We start from the raw sequence: 17,665 nt of genomic DNA, 5'->3' as shown, positions 1-17,665 counted from the left end.
TAGATGACAACTGTGCCATGAGTGCTCATGCGCCACTTGAGAGGTAGTGGGGAGACATCGAGTTGTAGTCAGACGGACGATAGACGATGAGGGACAGGATCCTTGAGGTACCCAACCTCTTGGATTATACCTTGCTACGGGAGCCCCAAAGAGAAGTAGCAGGACTGGCAGATGTCAGTAGAGACGGATGCAGATGGAGTGACAGAGGGTGCTATAGTGCAGGAGTCCTGGGACAACATGAGCCAACAATGTGAGATCCATGGAGCTGTTGCAGCAGCGAAAAGTTCAGTAGAGGGAGCACTTGTGAGGGACAGAGGGAGCTTCAGCATAAGGAGTGTTTCTACCCTGACAGAAATGCCAGAGTTGGGAGGATCAGTTACTTACTTCTTAGTAACTGAGTTGGAGTGCAGCAATTAGCAGTGGCAGTGCTATGGGTAGCATGATGTAGCATGATGAGAGGGGATGCAGTGCAGATGCAGCAGTGGCAGTGGCAGGGCCATGGGCAACAACATGGATGCAGAGGGAGCTTCTGTACAGATGCAGCAGTGGTAGTGGCAGGGCCATGGGCAACAATACAGGATGCAATAGTGCAGAGGATGTTGGGCAGGGAGGCCTAGCATCAGCACAGGGACCGATGCTGGATGATCAGGGTGATACTCAGTGAGGAGTATTACTAGAGCACAATCCTCGCTAAGAGGGAGTGTTGATTTGGGGTAGCATCGGATGTGCTCTAGCCACGAAAATTGGTGGAGAGGCTAAAGCACATGAGATCTCCAAGACCTAGAAATGGTTTGGGCAAAATCTAACCGGTTTGGGAGATATTAAAATAATTAATATTTTTAATGGAGTTCCTAAGTCTAAACTTAGGAAAAATAAAATATTAATGGGTATTAATATAAAACTATGTTAGAATGGTCCAAAAGTCATGGATCAAGCCAAATCTAATCTTAGCCGTTGATTAGAGATTTAATCTCGGCCGTTGGTGGACCAACGAGAAAAGTATAAGTGGAGGCTTGAGAGTCAGTTGGAGAACACACCGAGAGAGATCAAGAACTTGATTTTCTGGGGCAGGGTTTGCTGAGGAAATGGAGTGAGTGATCAGAGTTGCAACTGAGGGACAGTGAATACATAGCAGAGGGGCAGAGTTAGTACCAGGAGGATCAACATAGAAGCCGGGTGAGGTTGACGCAAAGCCAGCTAGAGGCCATGCAGAGCCAGCCAGAGGCCACGTAGAGGCATCCAGGAGCTGTGCAAAGGCAGAGAGGGCCAGCGTGTGAGACGTAGAGGCTCCAAAGGCTGACACAGAGCCTAGAGAGGCTGACGCTAGGCCTAGAGAGACTAACGCTAGGCCAGAGAGGCTGACGCAGGACCTAGAGGCAGCGCTTGGAGATTTTTCATGGGACAGTCTGGAGCTGGAGAGCTAGATAGGGTGGCACAGTCCCTATCAGAGTGACACAGAGCGATAGGAGCTGCGTTGTTGCTGTGGGATCATTCATCGGTTGATTTAGTCAAAATATATGTCTCCGACTGAGAGGTACTACTGTTGAGGGCACTCTCTGTTGGGTGAGCCATTTCTAGCACCTAGGTTGTATTCTGAAACTGCATAATATTAAAACCCTCTGAATAACTGGACCGGTTTTCTCGCATTGGGTTTTTCCAGGGACATTAGTCCAAAAAAAACTGTCACTTGTGTGCTTGTTTACTTTCAGTTGATGATCCGTATGTGTTGGTACTGTACTTTTATTTATTTTTAGTATTTACATGGTAAATAACTTGTTAAGTAATTGAACAAGTAGGAAGAAATAAATCAAATAGTACAGGAAGAATTTCTAATGGGTTAAACTTAGAAATTCCAACATTGAATCCTCTGGAAATACTGTTAATGGTTATGATTAACGTACATTGTATTTATTTATGTAAGGATTCTAGGTAGAAATGAAATTGTTACGTGTTTGAAATTCTAAGATGAGAAAATCTTGGTTCTCTGAATCTTTGAAGAATTTCTACAAGCAAATATCCTCTGTAAAGAATCCAGGTCAATGGTACTTTTTCAACTACATTTGCAGGTCAAAGATCCCTCAAGAAGTCCGCTGCAAGAATCATGATATGATTCAAGACAAATGAGGTATGTATATTTTGTTTGATATTATAATATCATGTCACATGGTTGCAGGTAGCATGGATCAAGCATGATCAAGATCTCCTCCTATGAAAGGTTTAAAGATGAAATCAACATAATATGTCCTCATAATATGGTATGAGGTAGTTGGTGACCATTGAAGAACTATGAGAGTTCCTGGGAATGAAAGGCATGAGGATGAAAGAGATCGTGAGACATGCAACCATGACGAAGGCAGTCAACATCCAGAGGATCAGGAAGACTTGACCAAGAAACCTCCCGGAATGATGTGAAGACTTTGATGGAAGTCTGAAAAGATGAGGACCCTTGACGACAGATATCATCGGGAGATGTGTCAACATGAATGCAGGATGATTGATGCTTACTAGAAGATGTCACTAGAAGAAGGCCATCACCAAAAGGTAATATGTGATTTGTTTTTGGTGTCTGACCTCTTGGAAAAGTCTGGGTATGTGTGCAGGATCAAGGAAAGGAGAGTTGTGAAGGATGTCACAACTACGTACCTTGTGATCCAGAGCAATCACTGTCGAAGAAAAGTGAAGACAGATGAGCTTATGAAGGAAGCCCCAGATGTAAAGCCAAGGAGGATACTTTCCGGGAAACGAAGGAATGACATGACGAAGGAAAGTGATGGATGGCTGAGCCCTACATATGAAGGAATTGATGACATCGAAGTCTTAAATCGTCAGTCAACTAGAAGACCCTATAAAGCACTGATGATAGAGTCCCTGAGTAAGAGGGAGCTCTGGGAAGTTCCTATGAGCAAAGGAACTCGAGCATGTTTCTAAGTAAAGAGAAACTTGGAATTTGCCCTTGATTAAGAGGGAGAGTTAGACATGACAGTCTTGTCTTTAGTCTGGAAGAAAGAATGGACGATTGTTTAATCATCTGGCATCCGACACTCTTTGAGGATGTGGTAGGGCATCCAAGACAAGAGTGGGCAAGAGGATCGATATTCTTGCGGGTTGGAAACCCAAGATGAGAATAGTCCTAGTAGGGCATACTTGGAGAACACCCGGGTGGGTATGACCCTATGAGAGACAATGATGATGCGTGTCTATCAGTCATTGGTCTCGCCAACATTGTGTGCTCTAATCTAAGTGAGAGATAGAGCTGTTAGTCAAGGCCTTGCTAAATGGAAACAATGTTGGTTGAAATGATGCTATAACAGATGGATTGCGAATCCGATCTTCTTATGAGAATTCTTTTGTGAACTTGAAAAATTGTCCAAGATCCATGTATGTATGAATACCTCCCTAGTTAAGAGGGAGTTTTGAAGAAAGTGTAACTAGGTTCGGTCTTCATAATGACACAAGCCAATGTAAATGATGTAATTTGTATCTAGCAATTTTTTGTGTACTTGAATCATGGGTTTCATGATCAAAATATTTGTTTTCGTAGCTCTCATTATGAGCTCTAGGGTAGGTTATAGGTTGTGTCATTTATGTAAATGTTTACACTCGAAATGTACAAGTATGACTCCAAGATCAAGGTTAGAATTGTATGTTAAAACTCCTTCAAAGGCAAGATCAAAAGAGCTACGAAATGGTCCCTCCAAACGAATGCAAAAGAAATAATATATTTTCTGCATATATATTATAGTTATAATAGATGATCATGTCGGCTTCAAGTCGGCTAAGGAACAGATCACGTCGGCTTGATAAGAAGGCCTCGTACACTATAAATAGGCCTCCTCTCATACCAATTCAGAGGTACAAAACTTGACGTGGGGTCCTCTCCTATATCACGAAGTCTATTGGGTCTCATTCTAAGCGAAGAAGTCTGTCCAAGAGAGCAAGGAAACGTAGCCGCAGTAGAAGTCTGTTCATGACCGCAAAGGAGCCTTTCCGTAGACACAGAAGTCTGTTCCATCATACGGATATATCAACGAGTCTGCTCTCCCTCACGGCATATAGATCCAGATTAGGGCTTGACATTTTGTAACTGTATGGCCGTTCTTGCCGCAAATTCAAGGAGAAGATTGCTGTTGAAAAGAGCAAAGTTATCATAGGGCTAGAAGAGCCCTAACACTATTCTCATATATGACTGCGTTTTGAAATCAAAGGGTTCTGCTTTCGCTGTTTTTGAACAGTCAATGTTGTTTCCTTTCGAAGCCTTCTAATCAAGCCTAATCATCGATCTATCAATGTATGGAGGATCTACATAAAGTGCGAGGGTAGAACAAGGTTGGAAGAGCCCATCTGAAATTGTTGGTGCGAAGGCACTGTGCATAGCTAGGATTGAGTTGCGGTCCATGAAAACTTCATGATTAAGGTATCCATTTCAGATCTACAGTTAGGGTTTCTGAACAGTCATTTCAAAAGGACAGATCATCTTGTTTAAGGGCAACGTTAAAGAAGATTCTCTAGGCTAGTGGACTATCTTGAGTAAGGGAAAACTTGGAGGCGGAAGAGAAGGGAGAAGGTAGCCATATCATCCATGTGTAGTAGCAAATCTGATCCGTATTGCAGTAAGTGAAGAGAACAACAGTAAGGTGGGATTCTAGCCTTGATCCTGGAGTCAGTTGGTCTCAAGGGTCTTCGTATTGGTCTGGGAAATTTTGTCAAGAGAAGAAATTATAAGAAGAATTAACGTGGGTTTTCCTCTCAGGTTTGGAGAGGTTTTTCCCTGGCTACTGCCTATATCTTGTGTTACTGTTCTTTTGTTTATTATGCATGGTAGCCGGTTGATGAAATTAATAATCACTAACATATAAAAATTCATGGTTTTGAATTATTTAAAGCTTGAAATTACTTCACAAGCAATCATCATAACAGAGAAATCATTAACATCTCAAGCCCTTAGATTTTTCAACATGGTATCAGAGGGTTGGTAGTAGATCAAGAAAGGGCTGATATAGACAACATTCAGGAAGAGGTAAGGCAACTGAAGTTGAAGGCAAAGCAAAGATGTGAAAAAGAAATTTAATGAAGAAATATTTTGGAAAAAGGTAGCAGTGGTTGTGAAGGTTGTTGAGCCACTGGTTAAGGTGTTGTGGTTGGTGGATGGGGAAAGATTGGCTATAGGCTTCATTTATGAGGCTATGGATCAAGCAAAGGAGAAAATAAAGGAAGTATACAAGAATAGAGTGGCTAAGTATGGGCCCATTTGGGCAATCATTGATGAAAGATGTAATAATCAACTCCATCGCCCTATACATGCAGCTGGGTATTTTCTCAAACCAAGGTATCATTATAAAGCTCTGAAGGCAGATGCTTTGACTGGGGAAGTTAGAGATGGATTGATTGATTGCATTGACTGCATGATCCCTAAGGAGAGTGATCAGCTGGAGATACACCGACAGATCACTTGTTTCAGCTGTTAAAATTTGGGTACCAGAGGACAAGTGGTTCCCTAAGGCTTTGATCTTTGGCCTAGGGAAAGGTGTCCAAATTTATTTGTACTTTTCTCCTAAAGTGACTTTATAAGTGGTAAAGTCAATTTAATTTAAAAGTGACTTTATAAGTTGTAAAGTTACATTCTAATTTAAAAGTGGCTTTATAGGTGGTAAAGTGATATTCTAATTTAAAGGTGACTTTATTCAAGTCAATGAAGAATTAGAAAGTGAAAAGTGACTATGGAAATAAAAGGCTAAGTGGGTCTTTATTTAAGTGGGGTGAGTTAAAAAATAGAAAGTGAGAATTAAATGCACATTTATTCTCATCCCTAGATCTAAATGAATCTTAGCCATTAGATCTTAGGGTAACCCAAAAGGTCATTTTGAGAGTAAAAGGAGAAGAGAAGAGAGAGAGATAAATTCATTCTTTCATGAGCATTTGAGAGAAAGAGGAGAGAGCAAGGAGAAAATTTATGAGTAGTGAGGAAGTGAAGGAGAGCAACAAGAAGACATTTCAACAAATCTGGGCAGCAACATTTATTGACACGCATCCCAAGGCAAAACCGTACAGCAGGAAAAAGACACAGAAATCGAGGAAGAGGGACAACAACAAGGGCACGAATTTTCAGGCAGATTTGAGCACAATTTTTGAGGCAACCGTACTGTTGAAATCCGTACGGTCCGTACAAGTTATGGGCATGTTTTTCGAGGCATGCCATACAACATTTAATGCTGTTTTATTGCTGGAAAATTTCTGTTTTGGCTGTTTGCTGATTGGCACGATTTTTGAGGTGGAGTTGAAGCACAAAAATTGAGATAAGTTGTAATTTGTGGTTGCTGGAATTTTCACTCTGTATTTCAGTTTCTCTATAAAAGCATTTTCAGAAATAAAGAAGAGCTCTCAAACTGGTTTTCCCCAAGAGTTGTAGGGGGTTTTTCAGGGTCACATTGACCAAAAATCACTGTGTTATTTTCTGTGTGTGGCTGTCATAATTTTAATGTGTTTTATTTCGGCAATTTCAGCAGTTGTGAAATCTCTAAATTTGTGTTTTTAGAAAATATTGTCATTTCCAAATTTTAGAATTTTTATCATGCTTGGATTTAAAACTAAATGCATGGAGTGATAAGGAAAACTGATAACCGGAGCGGGGGTTGAAATTTCTTCATCAGCAGAGCCACAGGTACTTTTGGCAAGAACCTAGTAAGGATTGCAAGGGAAGCAGATGAGCCAGGTAAACGAAAAATTCAATTTTCAAATTCTTATTTTGTTAAATTGTTTATAATTTTAAAGTTGGATATAATTTGTTGAGCTACCTCATTACACTACTATGTTTTTGCAGCACAATGGTGGGAGACTTTTGGTAGCCATTGTCCTCAATTGCAAAAGTTTGCAATCCGTATTTTGAGTCAAACTTGCAGTGCTACTGGGTGTGAGCGTAGTTGGTCTTTCTTTGAGAGGATTCACACGAGGAAGAGAAACCATTCGGAACAAAAATGATTAAATGATCTAGTCTATTTCCAATACAACCTTCGACTCAGACACAACCAATTGCTAAACAAAAGACCTGATACAGATCCCATTGTGTTGGAAGATATTGATCCAACATCAGATTGGGTAGTGGAGAGTCATCCAGCAAAGTTTGATTCTGATGAGGATATTGGTCTTGATTTGGATTTACATATGGAGGCATTAGTTGAACATAATGTTCAGTTGAATGCAGATCCACTTGTACCAAGCCCAGCCCCAAGTCCTCCAGTTGTAGGCACTTCCTCTACTAAGCCACGACGAAAGCACATATCTCGTCTATCTCAGCGTGCAGTTGTTGCCCCTGCTAGTGCTACTACTTCTACAGTTGGAGTTGGAGATGGTGATGAGGAGGAGAAGTAGCCATGGGTTTCCCTGTCTGACTCTGATTCAAAATATGAGCCAGATGATGTTGGCTTCTCTAGCAATAGCCAGTAATACTGGTGACTAGTGATGTTTTACAATTTACTTTTGTTGTAGAGGCCATTTAGAGCCTCCTTGGTTATGTGTTTTTGTTTTGATCTCTATATCATGTATGTATTGGTTGTGCACTGGGTGCCATTTTGATATAATGGATATATTCATGAGCCTAATTTGATCATATGTTGTCTTCTCTCTTTATTCTAATGCTTTGTGTTTGGAAACATGAATGAAAATATTTAAAATTATGTTTTTTCGTAAAAAAATAAATATTTAATGTATTTTTTACAACGATCAAGTTGTTGAAATCAAACCGACTGATCGATACCGAGTTGGAGCTAACCCTCGGTCATTTCCCAACCAAAGTCAGTTTTTTAAAACATTGAAATGAATAATTAGATTGATCTTCTTGGAAAGGGATATCACCTCCCTTCCTGTGATTGCTTTCCTTCAAGGAATCCAGACTTGCATGTCAATACCAGGATCCCAAATTCGCTTTTAGAATGCTCCAAATTATAGCTGTTGTACCATCCTAAGATAATTGAATCCAATATCAGTGTCATGCTTTGCCATCCCATGAAACAACCCACTATAATGTAGACTAGGAGATAAAAGTGACGCTGACGCTTTGCACAAATGTATATTTTTATGAAAAGTAATAATCCTGGAGCATGTATTTGCTTCAAACAATGTACCTTTGTGGGGTGCACTTGATTGCTTGCTACTTGCACTATTGAGATGCTGCTCAGTACATCAATATTGTAGAGTTGTCGGAAATGCAATAATCTCATCCCTTCTTTCTTGTTTGACCAAATCCTCTAATAGAATGGCAACATTATATCGTAGAATTTCTATCATTTCGCCTCTTAAGTAAATTGTAAGTATGTATTATTGGCCTCTCCAAAACTTGGGCTCGCATCTCTTGCATTGACATCTCCCCGAATTGTTGAGGCAGAAGCAATCTAGCAACAACTATTCCATCTTCCCGCTGAAAGAAATCCACTAAGTTATAAGTTAAATAACAAAAAGGAAAATCGAATTTTTGATTTTAATTTTTATACACCTAAATCAGATCAAACAAACAGAAAGACCTACGCTATGAAATAAAATGACGTTGAAAACTAAACCTATGCTAAACATCTAAACTATAATCTGACTTACGTATAACAGTTATAAAATTTACCTAGCCCGTGTTATAACAATTACCTGGCTCATAAAAAACGTGATTTCTTACAGTGCGTTGCAGGTGACGACGGATTTTGCGCAGTTTGAAAACGACGAGCAGTTGCAGGCGTGGATCGAAGGGCAGGTCAGCAATTAGATTTAAAGTGAGTTTGTTGTGTGTAATGTGTGCAGGAGGAACGCAGGTCTTCAACAGCAGCAAAATGGAACTCCGACATTCGAAGGTGAGTAGCACGTGAAAGAGAAATGCACGCAGGGAGCTGTGGCAACGTTTTGTGGCAGAAGTATGGTGCTGCGTTTTGATTTTTGCTATGCTGGCATCTAAATTTTGCAGAGAGGAGCTCATATGGCAGTAGAATAAGAGATGGGGGCTACGTGGATGATGCGTTGGGTTTGCAAGCTTGTACAGGACCTCGAATTTCTCCAGAAAATTTGAAAATATTTTTGGAGAATGTCCCCGCAAAAAATGAAACCCCAGATGGTAGACTGCTTGAGATTATCTGATGAAACCCTAAAAAATTCTCATAGCCTGTGCCTGCAACCTGCAATGGGAAAACGAAAAACCCAGAAAATATATGCAATGATTGAAAATAAAACCTTAAAAACCAGCTACAAAATTTACAGTATTTACAGATCTAAGGCTCTAAGCAGCCAGATTTGTCAATAATCCATAGTAATATTTTCAGAATTTTAAACTTAATGTGAGATACTAAAGAAAACCCTGCATGCATTCATAAAAATAATTTCGAATGATTAGCCCGGGATCAAGAACTGGTTGGGCTCTTTCGGAAAACACAATCCGGGAGTTGGTTGGTTCAGCCGAGAACTTCCCCTAACGCCTGGTAATTTGAAAAAGGGATTTCCTGCACAGCTTAAAATCAACCATTAACATAGAGGGAGAAAACAATAGTGAAACCCCGATCAAATGGAGATGCCTGCCACTATATTTCAAAATCTAAACTATCATTCAAACCCCAAAGATCAAACAAGATATCTGTGCCTAGATCAATCTTCATTAAGCTATCATCAATGGCTGAAAATAAAATTATGCAGAAAAAATAGAACAATCTTACAACACTTTTATAAGAGTAACACCAGCAAGATTTTTAACCCCAAAGTCTTCTTTATTACACAAAAAATGACTACAAGAGAGCTTTCTTTAGCGCCAGACTCTCAGATCAAATCTGATCTCAAATGACCCCTAGCAACCTATTTAAAAGAAAAATTCCCAACAGCTAGTTCGAGTGATCCACGTCAAAATGATCTCGACCGTCGATGAGGAACATGACATCTCTTAATCTCATCCATCGAATTTTTTAATGCATTAAAAATTGAAATTCTGCATTTATTTACTCAAAAATATTATTATTTTATTATTTTTAGGTTTTTACTTTATTTTATTATTTTTATTTATTTATTTATTTTTAATTTATTTTATAAATTTTATTATTTTTTATTTTTTTAAATTTTTATTTTTTAGTTATTTTTTAATTTTTTAATTTTTAATTTCTTTTTAAATGGATCCTCGAACTTAGCCTTTGGAAAAATCACCTAGGACCTAGGACTTAGGACTTATGAGGGGATTAAAACATTTTGTAACCCTCAAGACACATTACATCATGACTTTTACAACTTTACATCTCAAGGGGGAGAACCCATTTGACATAGACCCTCATAAACCACCCAATTCTGCGACACAACTATAATCTAGCAGATTAACACACTAGGATTCTCCTAAGATTCTAATGACAAAATCCATTCCGGCTTTGGGGTTAGGCTGAAGGAAAACTCTGCCGATCATAGATCGGTGAGACAAAAAACATTCCGGAACGTAGATTATCACTAGGAAATTAGGTCCACCTAGGCAATTTTACATACATGACTCATATCTGCTAAGATTATTTACAATTCACACATGCAGACTGGGTTTACAACATAATATGATCAAGTCGACGATGACTGTCGAATGGCACGGACATGTCAATCAAGCGCTATCCCTTTTTTCGAAGAAAAGAGGGTGTACTGCTATGGGTAGTTGACACGTAGTGGTCAACATCTGGCTCTACTTGGGGACACGTTGCTGCACTGTAGGAATGTGAGAATCCAGAATCTGCATCCACACAACACACAATAAAACATAAGTAGCGTCCATCCAAAAATCATCATATAACGTTAAGCATAGGAAAGATAAAAGCTCTTCATTTATTAACTATCTAGTAACATGAAAAGTAAATCTAATCCTAAAACAGAAATGAAATGCTGAAATGACAAGGAGTAGGGTTAGAAATACAATGCAAAGGATGCCCCATGGCATCAAATGTGTTCAATATAGTGTATACTGAGCATTTGCCTGCTTTCAGGCAAATCTGTCAGCTGCTTGTTAGATGTGCCATGTCCAATTCTGCATATGGTAGGACTTTTTCCTATCCGAAAATCAAGCTGCTCGCGGCCGTCTGATGCATCAAATCTTCTCCTCGTTTTCTTCCTCTTGCGCTTTTTCTTCCTGGTAGGCTGTATTATTGATGACGTGGAACTTTTTTCTTCAAAGCTATCAGATAAAGTATGTAAGATATGCGTGACATGTCTTTCTTCATCCTGCATCTGATCTTTATCGTTTTTAATTTTATCTGGATCACCTTCAATTAACCACCTTTCAATCGAACCAATGACCTCCTCATAATAAGATGGAGCTTGTTGCAGCAAATGAGAAGGCTCCTGATCTATTGATATTTCCTAGTTTCTCTCATCCTTAATCCGCTGTTGAAATTTATGTACCTGTATTGTAATGGCATTTATCTGGCTAGAATGTTCAACTTTCATAGCATTGATTTCCCTGGCATGATCTTCTTCCATGGTCAATAACTTTTTCTGAAGACATATCTGATTAGCTTCCATATCTTTTATTACTTTATCGTTTTTTTCTTTTATGGTCATTAAGCAATGCTGCATAGAGTTTATCTCTTCCTTATGATTTGCTTGCATGGTCGTCATATTTTCCTCTAAGCCTGATAACTTGCTTTGCATAAAACTAATTTCTTTGTCATGATTAGTCTTCATGGCCTCAATTTCCTTAGTATGCTGATTTTGCATGATCTCTATCTCCCTATTACGCTTTTCCAGGTGGGTGCATAAAATTCTCACATCATTGGCGTAATTAGTTTGATTGACCTCCATATTTTTCACCAGCAGCATTAGTTCTTGTATAATTTGCTTACGATCTTCCTTTTCATTGTCAACACTGTTTTTACAATTTGTTCCTACCTTTCCACTATGATCTGCAATGGTACAAGTGGATGGCAAATTCTGATATGAAGCATTGTCTTGAAATCTTTCATTGACAGCTAGACCTTTTATAAGATTATTTTCATTCTGTTGCACAATTTTAGGGGCACAAGACGAGCTATCTGGATCACCATATCTATCTTTAAAAGCATCGAAAATGTCTTGTAAAGAAGTGAAGGAATCTTCAAGACAACTATTAAACCAATTCAAAGCATCATCTTCTAAAGAAAGGACAAATAGACGCATTTTGACATCTTCATGATTATACTGAGGAGATCTACAATACATGATCATTATACGAGTAAACCAGCCTAGATGCTTTTTAACAGTGACTGAATCACCACCCAAGAACACAGGTAATTTAGAAATGGCCACCTCCGGAATATCATGGCGAACACCAGTAAAATGACATGGTTTAAACTAGTGTGGAAAAATTCGAAGTAAAGATTAATTCGGCAAGGGTCCAAAAGTTGAAAAACTCGGCAAAGTCAGGAGTTTTTCGAAAAAGTCGGCAAAAAGTCGGCAAAATTAAAAAAACACAAAATTATTCATTTTTTTTAATTTTTTTTTAACATCTAGAGTATCCACAACATCAAATAAATGCATTTCCACATAAACATGTAAAGAAAGCTAATATATAATATGTATATGAAGTCTAGTGCTACATCACATATCAAAATAGTGAATCCACTCCTGAATTTTGAGTCCTGTCTGAGTCTCAACTCTCAAGAGTCAAAATATCAACAAAAAATATAATAAATGTACATCATGAGTCATCTAAAAGTCATCAAGTAATCACTAATCAGTCACTGAGATCCTCTTCCCCTTTTACGGGAATAGGGAATGGCTTTGCCTTTTCCTCTAGAGGAAGAAGACCCTGCCCCTGGGATACAGAAGGAAATGGACTCAATCGTCCTCTAGAAGCTGATGGAAGAGGTGGCCTCTGTGCTACGTTGCCGCTGCTGCTGCCCACCCTAGATGGTGTCACCTCCTCCTCAGCATCCTCATCCAGCTCTGCTACTGCCTCCTGACCCTGATGTTGCTCCGCCTCCTCCTCCTCTATCTCTGGCTCTCCTTCCTCTGCAACTGCTACATCCTCTAGATCCACACCTAACCAATCTGGGATCATGTCCAAGATTGGCCTCTCAGTCTCGACTCTCCATGCAGCGGTGGTATCAATATTGTCCAATGAGATGGCTTCCACATCAGTAGGTTTCTGAAGCTGTCTCACCCACAATCGAAGATTGTAGTAGACGTATACCATGTCATTGAGGCGTTGGGATTCCAATCTGTATTAGGGTCATAGATTGTAAATTAGTACTTAGAAAATTTAAATATTAAAATTAATCAAACGAATTCAAAAAATTTAATTTGAAATCTTTTTAGTTTTTACCTGTTGCGCTTTTTGGAGTGTATTTTGTCAAATACACTCCAGTTGCGCTCACACCCAGAGGAACTGCATGTTTGGCTGAGCACTCGAATGGCAAGCTTTTGGAGATGGGGTACTCTGGCACCATAGCTTGTCCACCAAGCATCTACAAGTTAAAAGAAAAATGAGAAACATAAAAAAAAACATTGAAATTCAAAACTTGAAAGTTTGAAACAAACTGAAGCTTACCTGGCATTTTGGTCGTCCTATTCTTAATAGCCATGTTAAAACCAAATGTGCCACCTCCCATCCTATAGACCTCCATTTCTTTAGAAATCTCCTCACGTTCTTGCTCAGATGACACCATCCTCTCGACACAAGTGAAGAATCCATCCATCACCTCGGCATCAAATCTGAAACCACAAGCATAAGAAAATGCAGGGTTGAGGTAGACACCTGCAGCATGAATGGGGCGATGGAGGGTATTGTTCCATCGCTGATCAATCACTCTCCATATGACCTGTTGTTTCTCTAACCCCTCGTCTCCCTTATCTGCATAATAAGCACGGATGGCTTCTTTGGCCCTATCCATGGCCTCATACAAGTAGCCTATTGCGGGCTTCTCTCCATCAACCAACCGAAGAACCTTTACCAAAGGTTCTGAAATGGCACACACCTCCTTTACTCCTACCCAAAAGCTCTGATCATATGAAACTAGTCTAGATATGCCCTCTCCCTCCGGTTTGCGGCTAATAGATAAAGAACGCCAATCCGCTGAGAGAAACATGCTCTTCACCTCCCACATAGAATTCAACAGAGACTGAAGAGATATGAAAGTAGTGGCAAATCGTGTAATGGCAGGCCGCACCAACTCTTTGTTGTTGGTGAATTTTCTCATCAAGCTAAGCACAGATGAATGATTATAAATAAATTTTGTTATGCTCTTGGCTGATTCAACAATATCCCTCACAGTAGGAATTTTACCTATATCCTCCAACATCAAGTCAATGCAATGAGCAGCACAAGGTGTCCAAAACAAGTTAGGATACCTCTCCATAAGCATCTTGCCAGCGGCAACATAATTTGCAGCGTTGTCCGTTATGACTTGGACAACATTGCTTGGGCCTACTTCCTGAATGAAGAGGTCCAACAACTCACATAATAAACGTGCATCTTTAATGTGTGCAGATACATCAACAGATTTCATAAACATTGTCCCCTTGGGACAACTAACCAAGAAGTTAAGAAGGGTCCTACCCTTCTGGTCAGTCCAACCATCTTACATGATTGTGCATCCAGTGTGCTCCCATGATGCCCTAAACTCTGCCAATCTAGCAGTGCACTCAGTCTTTTCATCTTGAAGAAGAGGCCCTCTCAATTCTGCAAAGGTGGGGGCTTTGAAGTTTGTACCCCGGGCCAACGACAGCAACAGCATCAAACATAGGCTGGTAGAATGGGTTTGTCTTGGCAATATTGAAAGGAACATCACTCCATAGAAGACACCTACTGCCAACTTGTCAGCTTCTGCCTTTTCCTTTTTTTTCATTGATGATCTGATCCCAGGTTGTGAACCAGTTGTTGTTCTAGGAACAAAAAAAGATGAGATAGAAGGATGAGTACCCATGGGTGAGGAAGGTGATGCTGTTGTAGAAGCACTGCCACTCTCAATTCCCCCCACTCTTGAGCCCCATACAAGTTGTTTTGTTATTGCTGCCCTGGTCTCTTTTCCCTCCTCTTTATCCATCAATGATTGAATGGCCCGTCGGATGATTTCTGGAGTTGTGTTTTTGCAAAGTTCAACATTTTGCCCCGAAATTTGCCCCAAATGGAATTTTAATCTGTTGATGCCTCCTGACATATGCTTGCCACACAACTTTCAAGTCAAATACATTCTATTGACCCCCCCAATTTCGGGTGTAGCATCAGGCTCACCAAACTCCCACATAGAATCCAAAATCCTCGGCATTTTGTTTTAAACTTTGAGCCGGAATTTAAATTTTAAACCTGGGCACAAAAAAAATTGAAACAACTTCAATTAGCAATGGTCCATCAAAAATTAAAATAGTAGCAAATTAGCAATGAAAAGAATGCAAAGAAAGTGGTACTGTCACTGTGATTTCAATTTTCAGCCCTTGTGTATATATTTTTTATTTATTTTGTGAATATATATTTGGGATTTTATTTCACTGTTTTCGCATTTTCTTTGAATGGAAAGAATGCATGAAAGTGGTACTGTCACTGTGATTTCAATTTTCAGCCCTTGTGTATATATTTTTTATTTATTTTAATATTTTGTGAATATATTTTTGGGATTTTACTTCACTGTTTGCTTGCAGATTTGAAGGGTAGGGCGTAGATCTCTTAAACAAGTTTTTACAGGTGGATATGGCCTCATAAGAAGAGAAACAAATTAATTTTTTAAAGGGCAAGCCCTCCTCCTCCTTTGTGACCTAAGTTATCAATTTTTTTTGGGAATTTTTGAGGGCTGCAGACCTTTCCTAGTCTCTCTACGAAGCCACAAGCCTTCTAAGGCTACCCTCTGCTACTGTAATGTTTTTTAAATTTTTTGCAATTTTTAATTTTTTTTCGAGGTTATTAACTTTGACATGCCACTATCTTCACCACAATGGGCTAGGCATCTATGAACCCATTGACAATAATCCAACTGTGTTTTAACTTTTTTTTTAAATACTTCCATTTCAGGCTTCTGGTACTTTTCCAATTAGTTGTGGGTTCAAAACTGGTTATTTAACTGCCATGATTTATTCTGTCTAATTAAAAGATAAACAGTGAACACTACTATTATCATTGTACACATCATGTTTGAGAGCGAAGGACTTCTAGAGGTTTTTCATGTTTGTAGATGAAGCAGACAACTCAAACAGTTCATTCAATAAAAAAAATTTGATTTTCTCAAGCTGCAGCTTATTTATCACTTGCCACCACTTTCTGCCATTACATCACAGGCTTGACACAGAAATAAAACAAAGGCCCACAACGCTAAACCATAATTTTCAAATAAAGCTAGTCCTTCCCTGTACAAACAACTTTACATTATGCAGCATATGTTCATGAGCTGAAAGTTCTGTGTGACATAGACATTAGCGTTACAAGTTGTGAATATCATAGGTATCACTTTGTCATTTTTCGCAGATCATGGAAGAGTTCCTTATTTCTCTTCTTAGTATTATGAGCCAACCGATAGCCAAAGCAGTGAGAAAAGTCTTGTAGAGATGGAGGGCTGTCCAAATTATTTGGACAGAGCATTGATGCCCTAGTTAGGGTTGTTTCCAGCTCATAGAATCAGCCTAAAAGATCTGCTCCTGAGACCTGGTTTAGTGGTCTATACTTATGCAAAAGAGAGAGCCGAGACCCTACAAGTGGAGACATAAATCTTTGTGGTAGACTTGGTAACATTAGGGTATTTGCACAGGTGCACCGTGAGCAGAAGACGACAGATTGGTGGGTTGATCATGCAAGGAAATGTATGAGGTAAATTTTATGGTGAACCATGAGACCACAGACTCTTTCAGAAATACGTAAGTTTCCAACGAAAATTTTCAAAGTTCCAAACCCACAAAATTGAGAAATCAAAAGCAATAAATATTAAATATTAAACAGGAAAGATTTATTATTTAACATTGGATGAGGATCTACGCTACCGGCAATGTTGACAGTTGAACTGGAAGTTGGAACTTGGAACAGTTATCCAACGGCAGATTGTTCAAACTTCAACGGTCAACCTTGGCAAATGCAGCAATGCTATCAATGATTCAATCCGGCTCCTCTCCATGCTTGCACGATGCAAACCCTTGTTCTCTCGGTTCTCCAAATGCAATGAAAAACGCACAAACCAAATCGCAAAAACTAAACCGAGTTATAACCATTTGCGGCATTTTATCAGCGAAAAAAATTTCACGCCGATTTTTTCGATTGACTCGCGATTTAATCGGGAGTATTTAGAAAAAATCGCGATTTTTTCGTTTATGAAAAAATCGCCAAAAAATTGACCAATTTAATCCTTTCGCTGAAAAAATCGCGTTTTTAGGAATAAATCCCGATTTTTTCGGGACTTTTTCCACACTGGCTTAAACGAATAATCCATGATGAATAATAAGGGATCAAATGGATGATAGAAAGAGATCTCTGCTCAAGAAAATCAATAGATGAAAGAAGTGGAGTCACCACTTGAACAATGAATCTAATTCTAGGATCCAAAAAGCAACAAACAAGCAGATATGAGGAAGGCTTCTTATCTGGGAAAAATAAGAAAATGGAGTCGCCACCCAAACAAGAAACAAACCGAAGAGAAGTTGTTGATATGACGAAAGATAAGGTGATGAAAAGACCAAAAGACGCCAAAGAATGTTGGCCGTTTGACAGGCTAATGAATGGCGTAAAAGATGAGAT

At 39.2% G+C, this 17,665-nt stretch overlaps 2 protein-coding genes across 4 annotated transcripts in view; one reads left to right on the top strand and one right to left on the bottom strand.

Annotated features, from left to right (window-relative positions):
- The window catches only part of LOC149154060 (insulin-degrading enzyme-like 1, peroxisomal), a 699,115-nt gene that overhangs the window by 508,292 nt on the left and 173,158 nt on the right, over window positions 1-17,665 (top strand). The window lies entirely within an intron of this gene.
- On the bottom strand, window positions 13,184-13,847 carry LOC149154061 (uncharacterized). Its single transcript, XM_089439379.1, has 2 exons — window positions 13,505-13,847; window positions 13,184-13,421 (listed from the first exon to the last, which is right to left on the bottom strand). Exons 1-2 carry the CDS (start codon window positions 13,845-13,847, stop codon window positions 13,276-13,278), a joined length of 489 nt encoding a protein of 162 aa, XP_089295505.1. The 3' UTR covers window positions 13,184-13,275.

Source organism: Pinus tabuliformis, chromosome 9 (genome assembly GCF_031772625.1).
Source record: "Pinus tabuliformis cultivar Carrire ecotype Pingquan chromosome 9, CPIR1, whole genome shotgun sequence".
NCBI lineage: Eukaryota > Viridiplantae > Streptophyta > Pinopsida > Pinales > Pinaceae > Pinus > Pinus tabuliformis.
This window is presented reverse-complemented; position numbering and strand designations above follow the sequence as displayed.

Coding starts and splice junctions, on each gene's coding strand:
- LOC149154061 (XM_089439379.1), bottom strand. CDS start 13,847: ATGGATAGGGCCAAAGAAGCCATCCGTGCTTATTATGCAGATAAGGGA. Junction 13,422..13,504: donor TAGGACGACCAAAATGCCAG/GTAAGCTTCAGT, acceptor TTTAACTTGTAG/ATGCTTGGTGGACAAGCTAT.